Source organism: Zootermopsis nevadensis, unplaced genomic scaffold (assembly GCF_977971745.1).
Source record: "Zootermopsis nevadensis isolate Lab colony 2312 unplaced genomic scaffold, Znev_1.0 Znev_ptg000008l, whole genome shotgun sequence".
Taxonomy (NCBI): domain Eukaryota; kingdom Metazoa; phylum Arthropoda; class Insecta; order Blattodea; family Termopsidae; genus Zootermopsis; species Zootermopsis nevadensis.
Window position 1 is genome coordinate 3,682,208 of NW_028259140.1, and position 13,084 is coordinate 3,695,291.

Sequence of the window (13,084 nt, forward strand, 5' to 3'; positions counted from 1 at the left end):
AAGGCGGTCGAAACAAAGTGGAATTAGGGGAATATAAAATAATAAGTGGGGGGGCGGGGGGTAATATTGAACTTCAACTTGAGGTTCCACGCTCAAAGAACATAATAAATTTATCTTATATATATTAACATTAATAAGCTCTAGGCCTATAAAGTGCTTCACTGAGTAGTTTTACTAATATCCTTAACTAATTCTTGAAGCAAAGGTCTTCTACAAACATCAAGTCACTTAACTATCAAAGAAATTTCGACTCTCACGGAAAGCCAAATGTTCGTCACATTCTTCACAACAGTCCTCCAAAGGTCCCTATCACGTCGTCATGATTTCATCACCCTACCTAGACCTACATTATGAGAAGTGTAAGTCGTGAGACTTCTCATGACAGAATTACCAGTGTTACTGCTGCAAGTAACAACTATTATCATTATCATTAATATTAATTCTGCTGTTAATATAATTAAAAGACCGTCTACTGCTTGAAGATGGCTGTCTTCTGGATTATTGTGCGCCGTGTAGTCCTTTAGAAGTTTACCGACGTTTCAGAGGTCCTTACTGCCTCGATGATGGAAACACGAAATTAATGGAAATAATGCAACATACATAAATCAACACCACGGTTAAATCCGTAATAAAGCATGAAAGAATTAACTTAGTGTTATTTACGTATTTTAATAAGGATGTAACACGTTTCGTTTCAATGTTGTTAAAATCAATAACAGGTATAATCGTTTCGCCACATTAGCATCGACTTTACTGTAACTGGAAGAAACATTCCGCCTTTAATTAGTCAACCTAAATGGCCCCTGCAATTTATGCCCGCCCGCCTTGCAGCAGGCTGCGATAATAACTAGCAGATCGCAGCTTGTGTGCTAATTGTTGTAGTGAAAGTAGCAACTTTGAAACCTAGCCTAAATCCCTAGCTCCCCTATTCCCTACTGATCACTATCTCTCTCTCTCTCTCTCTCTCTCTTACTTTATCTACCCCCCCCCCTCCAACTGTTCCCACAAGCTCACTTGCTTCTACTATTATTAGCTTCAGCTCCGAGGGTCATTACAGCTGAAGCCATTTGAACTGCATAATAATTAGCGAGGTTATTAGAGAAAACCAAGAGATGAAGCTACCACCTACTTGCTCACTCCGCACAGACGCCCGACGTCTGTTCCAACACACACTTGCTGCAGATTGTCTAATTAACTGACCTCAATGTTCCGGACGATAGGTGACTCATTAGCAATCCGAATGAACGCTTAGACAGATACGTGGTATAACTACATTACGAACGAACCAAGTGCTGAATGATTTGTACTCCATCTCACTGATATGCTCGATTACTAACAAAGCTGTAAGCACAAACTGATTAACAAATGAAGATTTCGCCGTGCAGTCTGTCATCAGTAAAATCGCCCTGATGATGGAGGCAGTAAGCGCCTCTGAAACGTCGGTAAGTTTAAACTAGATTACACGAAGCAACATCCCTGAACATCCAAAATAAAAACCCGCCGAGAAACCTGATTACTTACCAAGTTACAAATGTGTAAACTAATTATTCGTCAACATATCTCAAGGTGTTAATGTTTCTTGAAAACGCATTTTTAAAACACGCCTGTTTCAAAGAGAGGGATAAAATTATCTCAGGCAGCGTGCTTCGGCGAAGTGTAAAAAGATGTTATGATAATATTAAAATGTACTTCGCTTATTTAAACCTTACAGCAGCCGAAATTACTTCTCATATTTCCCCCCTCCCCCTTTTAGTAATATCCACGTTTTAAAAACCGCAACATACTACCTGACGCGGAGCAGGGCATCATAAAACAGTTTCCCCCACGCAACCAAACGTTAGTGCAGTAGTGGTAACGACAGATTATTCTTTCAATGATTCTCTCCAGACAATTCCGCTTCGGAAATAACTCTAAAGCGTACATCTACAGCTCAATGTATAGTTCTCCGTCCATCGTAAAGTCTCCAACATTATAAATCAACGCAGAACAGCACAGAAGACAGCAAACACACATTCATGTACCAAACTAGTTTCGAACTCAAAGTCTTAAGCCAACTGGCATCGCCGTGTTGAAACATTAAAATAGGGAATTTTAATGTAATGTTGAAAATCGTATTAAGTTAGCAGATAATGGCTCGAATTTTGCGGTGGTGAATTTTGGATTCCATCAAAGCAGGATATTAGGCAAGATGCAGAGGAAATAGAATGCTATAAAGCATCAGAATATTTATGGAAATATTTCGTACGTTTTCACAACCACTGACAAACGCAATATGGCATAAGTGAATGGTCGGTCTGTAGCTGATTGACAGGCGTGCGAGCTTCTGATGTGACATGACTTGCCAACACTAATGTGGTGGCATGTGGGCCTGACGAAATTATTGGCACGCTGGCCGCTCACAGCTCTGCTACTTAATCAAGTTGACTACCAGCCTAACTGACTAATTTAACACTAGACTAGTCCCCTAACTGAAATACATTTCCACTCAGAGGGTATATCATACTGAAGGTTTAGATGCAAAAGCCAGTGATCTGAAAAATGATAGAAAATAAATCCAATTGTCAGTAATCGTCAAACCACGTGCTATTACAGAACGTTCCTCATTATATTTCTGATGGATCAATCCGAACCAACATTTTGATACATGTAAGTTGGATGTTTTCCAACACGTTTCCCAAGTTTACATTAAAATCCACATACGAATCTTTACTTTCGAATTCGGTAAAATTTATTACCATATTTCCACTAGTTTATGACGCCACTGGATACAATCAGCTGTCGGAAGTGTAATTTAATAGATTACTTCCTATGAACAGATTCGATAATCAGACTTTCATAATTAATTCAATACAAATAAATACCTTGGACACATTTGATGGTACAGACCACTTATATACAAGGTTTAAGCGCAGAGTTCCCTGATCGGATATACACATTCGAACAAAAATAAACATATTTCTACAGAAGTTAAGAATGGTTTCCCATGGATTACATTTCCATCAGGCTTCTCCCTTAAAAGCGTCCGTTGTTCATAAACCGACTCGATGGTCGCGTTCTTCAATCGGTTTACACTTTCTGCTAGCCAAGCGATATAACGCGATCCTCCACTTCCTGTCTGCTTCCTACTTAACTTTTTATACGCCCGTGTCGCGTGGTTTATGGTTCCATCACTAAGAGTGGCGGTACTCTTACGGCGACCTGGAGAATACTTCCGGTAACCGATGACGGCGTAAAAGACTGCTCCCCGGTACTCTAGGGGTAAGTGAGGGCACGAAGAGGAGTCTGAGGACTTGTGGGTGGAAAGGGGGAGCCACGGCTCCTATAAATCGCCCGCATATCGACATTGGCGGGCGGGGAAGTGCAAGGGTGTCTGTCGACGGGTTGGGATCCGCCCGTGGCGAAGGAAGAACATCGATTACCTCGTTGAGAGACGGCAGCCTGGTCTCGCGTAGAGTGAAGAGGCAGAGGGCATTGAGAACGGCCCCGTGCCAATGTAACTGCCACCCCAAATTCGCGGCTGTCGTTACAAAACTTATTCGGTTCCACGAAATGCGCGGGGGGGGGGGGGGGTTAATATCGGTAAAGGTCGCAGATATTACTCGGTCTCCTTTGCGTCAATGTAACGTCGATATTGAGCCATATCGTCAACTGCACGAGCTGTGTAAACTTCCTGCAAATATAAATCTTTCCTGGAGGAAATTATGCTGAAGGACACTTCGCTGAATTTTTAATAAAAAAAAACTTGAATTTTGCCCAAAGAGTCTCGAAACAAACGATGCTAAAGGGGGGTTAGAAACTGGTCTTTGCGATAACCGATTTTTTTAAATATAATTTAGATGATCAAAGCGTCGAAGGGTTATTCTTTTCCGGTGGGTACCTCAGAGATTGAGGCAGTCGACACACTGGCACGCGCCCGAGACAGCAGTTTCCGATATTAAGAGAAAATAGGACGGTCGTCCCTCGCAGAGCGTCAGCAGGACGAACCGAGCGATCCGTGTCGACACGGGGTAGTCTTCAAACTCAACTGGGCATACCGAGGGGGAGCCCTGGGGTTTGGGGTTTGGGTGGGTGGGAGCGTCAGCCGGCTGCTGAGAGAAGCCAAGAGCTACTAGCATGAGGGCATGAAGCAAAACAGAATCGATTCTTCGTTGCCACCAACCAACACACTACAGCGGAAGAGACGCCCGGAGGAAGGGGGATGACCAAGTAGCGTGAAGAGCGAGAGAGAGGGTGACATAGCGTCGTGAGGGTTGTGGCGAAACAGGCGCAGTGGCATCGGGATGGCGGTGTGAGTCGCAGAGAAATAATTCTGAAGAGAGACAAACACATGGACGGACATACCACTGTGGCGAGGACCGGAGAGAAATACAGAACACGTTACACACTCAAACAAGGTGCTTGGGGGTGTGTAAGAAAAATGATGACAATAAAGGGCAGAGAAAAAGAACAATATTCATAAGCCAGAGGGAATTAAAGCATAAAAATGGAATCGTGGTAGTACAGAATTTCCAAACTAAAATGGAAACCGCGCTACGACTTGTTTGTGACTAATGGCGATAACGCATCTTTTGTATTTACAATTTCGGGGGGGGGGGGGCAAAAGATGTTTGTTTCGTGCAAGAACGGTTCTGATTTCGCTATTCGTCAGAATGATAAATTCAGTGGAATGTTCTTCAGGTGAGAGCAAAGATTTAAACAAACCTAGAAGAAAAAACATCTAACTTCTTGCTCTGAGGCTGGCTGACTGACTGACTGATTGGTTGATTGGTTGGTTGATGTACGATCGATACGTTCTCTCGCAGATTAACAACACCTCTTCAACCGCAGTTAACTTAACATGTAATAAAATTCCTTTCCTTGAGATTTCGCGTCCGAAGTTCGAAGTAAAAGTTCGCTTTCGGGGATGACCCGCGTCGAATGCTTGAAAATTATCCAATGTTTCGGCAAATTTTCGTTGTCATCTTCCGGGTTAAATTGTTGCTTGCCGGATCCTTCAAAGGTTTACCGATATCCCAAAACATCTTTATGGCGTACGAATTACACGCGGAGATAAATTTGATTCACCTTTTGAATTCGAAGCTAAACTAAATAATATTTAAAAATGTAGTCCGTACCGCAAAGAAAACACCTCACGATTACAAGGAACAACCGGTTAACGCTGTTTAAAGAAATACTTGTTGTTTGCTCTCAAAACCTTATGAAACGTATAAATTCACTGTGTGGGAAAAATGCAGTGAGTGAACGTTAAAACAGGCGGCACATATAATTACCACTCGGTCTTGTAAAGTTAAGGAGTGGGGCAACTTTGTATTCTGTATCGCAGACACCAAGAAACGATGCAGGAGACATTGCATAGTGACAGCAAAGTGGCTGAGGCCCTTGAAACCACGGGGGCCTGCCCTCAGACACCCCCCCCCCCCCCGAGGTCCGTGCAAAGAGAAGACCGCAGGGCGGACCTACAGTAAGGAAGAAGCGAGAATGAACAGGAGAGAGCTCATGGCCCGAGGTCTTGGCCACATGGTTACCTCTCTCGCTACAAGGGTAACCGCAGCCAACTAACACAGACTCCGCACGGATGCGTGTGGTCACGGGCCCCCTCCCCATCCCTTGGGGAGCCCCGCGTCCTACCATGACTGGAAACCACACTCAATTTATACAATAAACCGGCCCGGCTGGAATTCTAATTATCACAAAGTACAGCAGTTCCTGTGTGAAAGCCATTGTAACTCTGGGAGAGAGATAAAAGAAGACGGGAAAAAAAGTGACCATGCACTCCGTATAATGAAACGCTTTACTCAGATATAAATGTAATTAAACGAATTTCCACGCCGTCTTTTGGTGGCCACATATTCTAACATCGTGTAGAGCAACCTTGTGTAGTAGGTAAGTTAAAAAGGATTTATGTAACACCTACATATAACAAAATATAAATGTTTAAAACAAGACAAGAATTTTGGAAATACTAGCTGTTTAATTCTCTGCGTTTTATAGTGAGCTCGCCAGAGGGCGAAACAGTGAGCCAAATAAATCCAGACCACACATTGCCTCCGATCCATTAAAGATCCGTGCTAACAGTTCATCATTCCTTCGTGTACAACCGTTTATCCTTTTTCTTTCACGTACTGCGACCAAAATCTTTCAATTTATCTCCTGTAGTGTGCGTACTGCATTCCCTGCCGATCTCAATTTTCTTTATGGAACCCGATGGTTAATTACGGTGTTCACAATAGCCTGCTCCTTTAATGACAGTCTTCCATGCACAGGTGTTGCGGCATAATATATAATGATGTGCTATACAAGTTCCAATGGCTTCCAAATCACGAATATATTTCATTTAATGTGGCTCTGCCGATAACTTTTGAAACCTAAATTTGTGTCGGTCATTAAATGAAAAGTAATAATATTCCTTTCGAAAATGTATTAATTATTTTAGCTACGATGACTGAAAACATGTCGTAAACCAGCGCCAGGAACTCGTCAAAGGCAGAAATAACTTTGAGAGTAAAAGTCGTTTGGGTTGGGTATTCTTAAAAGTTTCAGTAGTTAAGTTCATGTAATAATTGATTGGATCGATAGAAAATTAAGTCGACCATACCGGGCGTAGATTCATTAGTAATTTAAGACTACCTGTTCTTCCCTAGAAAGGGGCGAATACTCTGGGCGTTCTACAGGAGTGTGCTGAGAAGAACGTTTTGACCCAAGAGATGGAAAGTAAAATGATTGGGGGGGGGGGGTGCGCGCATAATTAGGAGATTCATAACTCGTACCTGCCACCAAAATAATCAAATACAGATGAGATAGTCGTGGAATGAACCGCGTATGAAACGAGGTCTGGACACCTGAAGGAAATGCGCCACTCCGGATATTTAAGTGTAGATTGCAGAATGATATTAAAATGTAGCGCTTGAAGAAATATTGTACAAAGATGCTGATTGGATTTATCTCGTTCGGGAAAGGGATAAAACTCATTGTCTCTTGTCAAGACGTTCATATTCTAGATCTGCCCCGGTTCAAATTTATCAGAGTGCTGTGATTTTCCTCAGTCCCTCCACGCGAAGTTGGTGTATTATTTCAAGCAGGCTTTTAATATAACTTTGTGTACTTAAATTCCAGCTAAGCTACTCTACTGAAAATAAAAATGTAACGATAATGAGTGTATGACGAGTAAATTAGGTTGAAGGGATGTCCAGAACAAGCACGATGGACATAAATGATAGCCAGAATTTACTGTCAGAAAACTGTATGCAGGTTTTCAGCAGGAAGAATGAGAAACATTAACTTGCTTAATAACTAAGCACATGGCAGGTATTTAAAAACACGTTGGGCAAGGCCGTGGTCTAGGCAACACAGAGTTTTCCTCCGGGGGCTTCCCCGGTTTCTCCGTGGCATCCCAACAATTACTCCATTCACACACAGAAGAAGGCAATGGCAAACCACTTCTGGATCATCTGCCAAGAACGATATGAACAGGTCCCAGTCCGAGAAAAGGATGGAAGGATCCTGTTCATATGGACCTGTCGTCAGACAGAACACTAAATAAATAAATAAAATAAATCACAAACAATCGGAAGGAATATATCACAGCGGTTGAAATACCATCCACAAGATCATAAGAACGGATTGTTGGCAACCTACAGAACTCCATGGCATTAGTTTCCTCAGGTTCCTGAGAAACACAGCTCACTCACTCGCCACCACGAAAACTGAAAATCTCCATAGTTACACACCTATTTATCCAAGGACCACGCTCACAAGAATTTCAGCGAATTAATCACTCCCAGCACATTTACATTAAGAATGCGCATCGCTGAGATTCAGTGTTACCAAATGCCACATAATTAAACCAAATGATCTGCATCAATTCTGTATTTTATTTCTGTCCGCGGTTTTGAAGTCGTTCGTTGTTAAATATCAAGTGCATGTATACATACTACAGACAAATGTCCATATTTTTTTGTGGTTGTTAAAAAAGCAATGCTGTGGAACCAAGTACCAGCCACCCAGCTTTCCTTCATACCAGTGATGACCTGATGAGCGTACTTCACCAGGGACGTCCTTGATCATGACGTATGTAGCGTTACGCGCAAATCGATTGACTTCGTTGTGTACATTTTTGACGCTGTGGATAAACGAGTTAAAATACCTCCCCCCCAGCCGGAAATATAAAGAACCCTCTCCGCTTCCAGATAAAAAAAAACTAAATTAGTATCGGTTTATTGGTTCAAGAGTCATCACGAAAAATGTTGATGGAATCGGAGAGTCGGTATAGTAATTTCTCTGAAAATATGCAGAGTTTTCAACCGCAAACAGATCAGATGTGAGTGGTAGTTGTGTTCCAAGCAACGAGTTGTAGCATCATTCAAACCAATATATGCATTCTACATACATGTATATATGTCCATAATACATCACCTGCCCAATTTACAACTTTCCAAAGAGTTCAGGCTTCCTATTATCATCCACAACAATCCTCAGTAATGAAGCCAGACACTAGTAATCCACATCGCATCATGGCGGTGCGCGCATCCCATACATAGCACTATATCACATGTGTACCGCTTTTATACACACATAATGAGAGATGATTATCCTTTTTACTACTCCCCCCCCTCCACCACCGCCAGTCCCAATCTCGCTCACCCTTTCACCCTCTCCCTCAAACAATTCCCAGCCCCATGCCTGTCTACAAATCTCTGTTATTACCAGCACACACCCTCCCCCTCCCCCCACCGCACCTCATGACCCAAACACTAAAGTGATGGAGCCACGTGTCATTCTATTCCTCTCCCCCACTCTATCTGACCCCTATATCCGTCCATCCACCCCCTACTCATACAAACCACCCTTTTACCTTATTACTATTTTCACCCCCTTTTTCGTGTTAATTCTGTTTTCGGTCGCGACCCAGCGGTTCACACACGTAACACCCCCAGTGGTGTCCAAACTCTGGCCTTAGTGGCCTTTCTACGACTCAGTATCTGAACAACGCTGACCTAATGCAGGGTCACCGTGCCAACATAATATAGGTACTCTTTCAATGGGCCACCTTTAACTCGACAGGAGGCGGGAGAGAAATGGGTGTATTCTGAACTGTGTATTACGAAGCACGCGGCGTGTAAATCCTTTAATACTCAGTGGTAACTATACGTACCACCTGCTTTAATGTTAAATGACTCTCTATTCTGCCCACAGTGTATTTTTGGGTTTCATATGATTTATTTCCCTAAACAGCATTGACCACTTGATCTTTGTAATGGTGTTGTGTTGTGTTGTGTTCTCTTTTCGGTACGGACTGAATTATAAAAAAAAAATTATTTAGACGAGCTTCGAATTTGAAAGGTTAAACATCACATAGGCTGCGTTCTTGAAGAAATCTTTCCATCCGAATTTCTTTTTATTTGCATCAAGGCTCAGAACATAACTTAATATTTCCGAAACGTTAATCGAAATTATGGTAATTACGCTGCTCTAGAATCAGTGGCAAGTAAGAAACCTTCACGCCATAAGCCTGCTCATGAACCAGAGAAAATAATACAGCTTACACATTTTGATATACAGAGTTACAAGATGTGCAAGATTTGTTACCAGAAAGCAATTTTGTTTTTGTTTGTTTTCCCGTGAACCGTGGCTTTTACAGCACAGAGTAAACGAATGTGAATGTCAGTAGGTAACTATTACACCACACCCTTACATAACAACAGACTATACTGAAAACTGAGTGTACCGAACCAGCAGACCCAAACGAACCACGAGATTATTGCAATTACTTTTACCCAAAAGTATAGACAGCAATCAAAAACCAATGACGGAAAGCAGAAAAGTTATTCTTTATCAGTGATGTGCTGTAAAATCAAAGCCGACTGGCAACAGCAGTTTTCATTCACAGGAGGTGAATACGAACAATGATACCAGAAGATAGCTCAAAGCGAGTTTCCTGTTAACTCTGTTTCCGCCTTAGGTTAGAATCCACTCTATTGTACATTATCGATAGCTATTGTGATACTTGCACTTGGCTCACTGTCAAAGTAAAATGGCATCAGTAATGTGAAGTGGTTACACAATACAGCAGGCGTATTATACAGGGTGAGCACAAATTATCTGTGCGGCTTCAAACATATATTTAACAAAGAAAGTAAATAATTTTTGAAAATGAAACTCGCGCCATTGGAACTACAACTTCAAAAATTATTTCGTTGCATGCGAGAAAGCTGACTGTAGATGACCACTACAAGCAAACTGAACAAGAACATAAATTAATATTATTGAGATTCCTCCGAAAAACCCCTTAAACCTGTGAACTTTTAATACAAGTTAGTCGAAAGTTTTGAACTAATAACTTTCCTCTGAATAAATACTATAAATTTAGTTTAAATACATTTAGATACAACTATAATCAATATTTTTGTTCAGTGTCAACTTTCTGTGAGATCGGTATCTAAATAAATTGAGACAAATGAACATCACATATTCAGTATTAGACCTAGGTTATCGCACGATCAACACGACAGTCCAAATTAGCCCATACTCAAAATTGTACATTAATCTATCCCGTGTTCAACGCATCTCCGTTCCAGCGTCTAATTTTACATGGATAAAATTACTTAATAAGAGATAATATTCAGTGCCAGAGTATCAGTGATTTTCAGTCATAGTAATGCGACTTCTGCTATTACATATTCATTGTCACAAACAGAAAATGTAAGCAAAACATCACAAAATATTGAACACAGTAATTGTATAATTGTAAATGGATTCAACGAAGTTTAATTAAAACAAGTTAAATTATTCAGTGTACACTGAAAAAAATAGCATGTGGCTTTTCTTACCTGTTTGTGCATTTCAACGTTCAATCCGTACGACATTTCGTAGTACTGAAAAAAAAAAGTAACAAGAAATATAAGTGCACAGTTACCATCGTACTTGAAGAACACAAACTCACAAGACATTCTACTATAACAGAAGCCGTCAATAAATTTTGGTCTCTCTGGATTTGTATTTAATAATAGCACAAACTTTTCTTCACAAAATACCAAAACTTTTATAATGGGACTTGGTGTTTGAAATTCTGTAAAACCCAACAGTACTTAGACTTTTAACTATAGCCTTATGGGACACGTATTATGATTACGTAATGAAGATATTATGTAAGTTCGTGTTATGTAATTCCGGCATGTTTAAAAGAACAGACGGCTAACAGTAAAACAAACATAAAATAACGTTAGAAATTACGAAATAACTGAATATAAATTTATTTAATCCACCGGTAAGAAGGTAATAATCAGCAGTGGCAAGTTCTTGTTAACCGTGCGAACCAGGCTAACACTTTGTGAAATAAGCAATAAAAAGTCCTCTTCTCACAAAATTCGTGGATAAGTGGCTCTCCATACAATACAAAACAGCAAAACCGATCGCATAAAATGCATCGATGTCCAGCCCCACCCAAGCCACGTGTTAGCCAGTTAGCTGAGGCTTACGCTCGCTTACGAGCTGGAACTGCCTAACGATTAATTTTATGTGATGGGTTCTGCTGAGTTCCAGTGTGTGGAGTACCACTGTAATATGATAATGTGACAAAATACTTAATATTATTTTCAAAGCGTTAGCCGGGCTGAAACGATTAACACGAAGGGTTAGTCCCTGCTAATCATGAATAATTATAATCCACTTCATCGGTCAGAATACAGTTCGGTAAGACTAAATGTGTTTAGATTCCGTCAAGTATTTTCCTAGATGTCTTGATATCTCTGTTAAAATCGCATGGACATACACACGTAAATGAAATAAATATTAAGATTCGCTCAGAAATTTATTTGTTCCTTTTTTGAAAAAATGAATAGCTGCTACCGGTTTATGGGTTATCATTAAAAAAAAATAACCAAGTCACATTTTATAAAACTTTGGATTTTATTGATTTGTTCCGACTGACACAAACGTGTTGCTGTTAATTAGGGGGGGAAACACTCACCATTTCCCACAGCAATAATATATTTCGCTTATTTTCTCTCTAGAGACAACGTATAATGAAATGAGAAGCTACAAAGGTAGAATTTTTTCCTTAAATACTAGTGTTTACTAGGTAATAATTCTAAAAGCTACTTACTAATGAAGATTTGTCAACTAGACTTTCGCATGCGACGTTAGAACATCACTCAAGGAAAATAAAAAGAACATTCCATTTTTTTTAAAAATACCCTATTGATACATCAGTTACAAAGGCAAGTGGATCGAACATACAGTGTGTACAACTGCCACCAAAGCAAACCAAATCGTGCATATGTCTATTCTAGGGACTTTTAAATGTCAGTGCTGCACAGATCGAGGGAGCCTGAGAAAAACAGTGGAGGGAAAAATACTTGGCTTTAAAAATAAGCTTATATTTTATACTTTTAAGCAAACATCAGCATTATTAAAGAAGGATACGAAATTCGGGACAAGCAGACCTGAAAGAAGAAACCACAAGGGGAATCCCAGTCTCAGATGGTATAATATTAAAAATTGATCTTAAAGAACTAAAGTGAGGATATGGGCCGGAATCAGCTGACTCAGGATACAGACCAGTGGCGGAATCTTGTGAACACCATAATAAAGTTCAGGGTCGTAAAATTCGAAAAATGCCTGCACTACCTCAGCGACTATCAGCTTCTCAAGCACTGCGTTCTGCGTAATCAATAAAATATTTATAATACATGCATCTTTTAGCAACAATATAAAATTAAATACGATGAACACTTTCATGATGTGTAAATTCGATGACGTCTTTTAAAGCGCGTAAGAATATTAAATGGATCCCTCGAGAGCTCGGTTCGAATCCTTATCGAGCATGGATTCATATCCTATTTGTTTCCTTTTGTCCTCTCAGGGTGTGCAGACTTCACGGTGGATGTGTGTATATAAAACGTGGAAAGAATAAAGCGAAAGAACTGCATACAGCCGGCTAAGAGCCGCTTACTGAACATACTGTATACACTACCACAATTGTTTTCGCGAAGACGCACTTTAATGTCGTATGCAAACATTTCCGGTCTATATGAATCACGTTTTAAATAACCGGCTGTTATGGAAATTGCCTTGTTGAATTTCATAT

At 40.5% G+C, this 13,084-nt stretch overlaps 1 protein-coding gene across 9 annotated transcripts in view; it reads right to left on the reverse strand.

The window, feature by feature from the left end:
* LOC110830955 (transducin-like enhancer protein 3) overlaps window positions 1-13,084 on the reverse strand; it is a 324,396-nt gene that overhangs the window by 82,256 nt on the left and 229,056 nt on the right. For all 9 annotated transcript variants that reach the window (XM_022066401.2, XM_087344864.1, XM_087344862.1 and 6 more), the window contains one exon: window positions 10,827-10,871. In XM_022066401.2, the coding sequence (XP_021922093.2) occupies window positions 10,827-10,871 (45 nt within the window). The remainder of the gene's footprint in view (window positions 1-10,826; window positions 10,872-13,084) is intronic.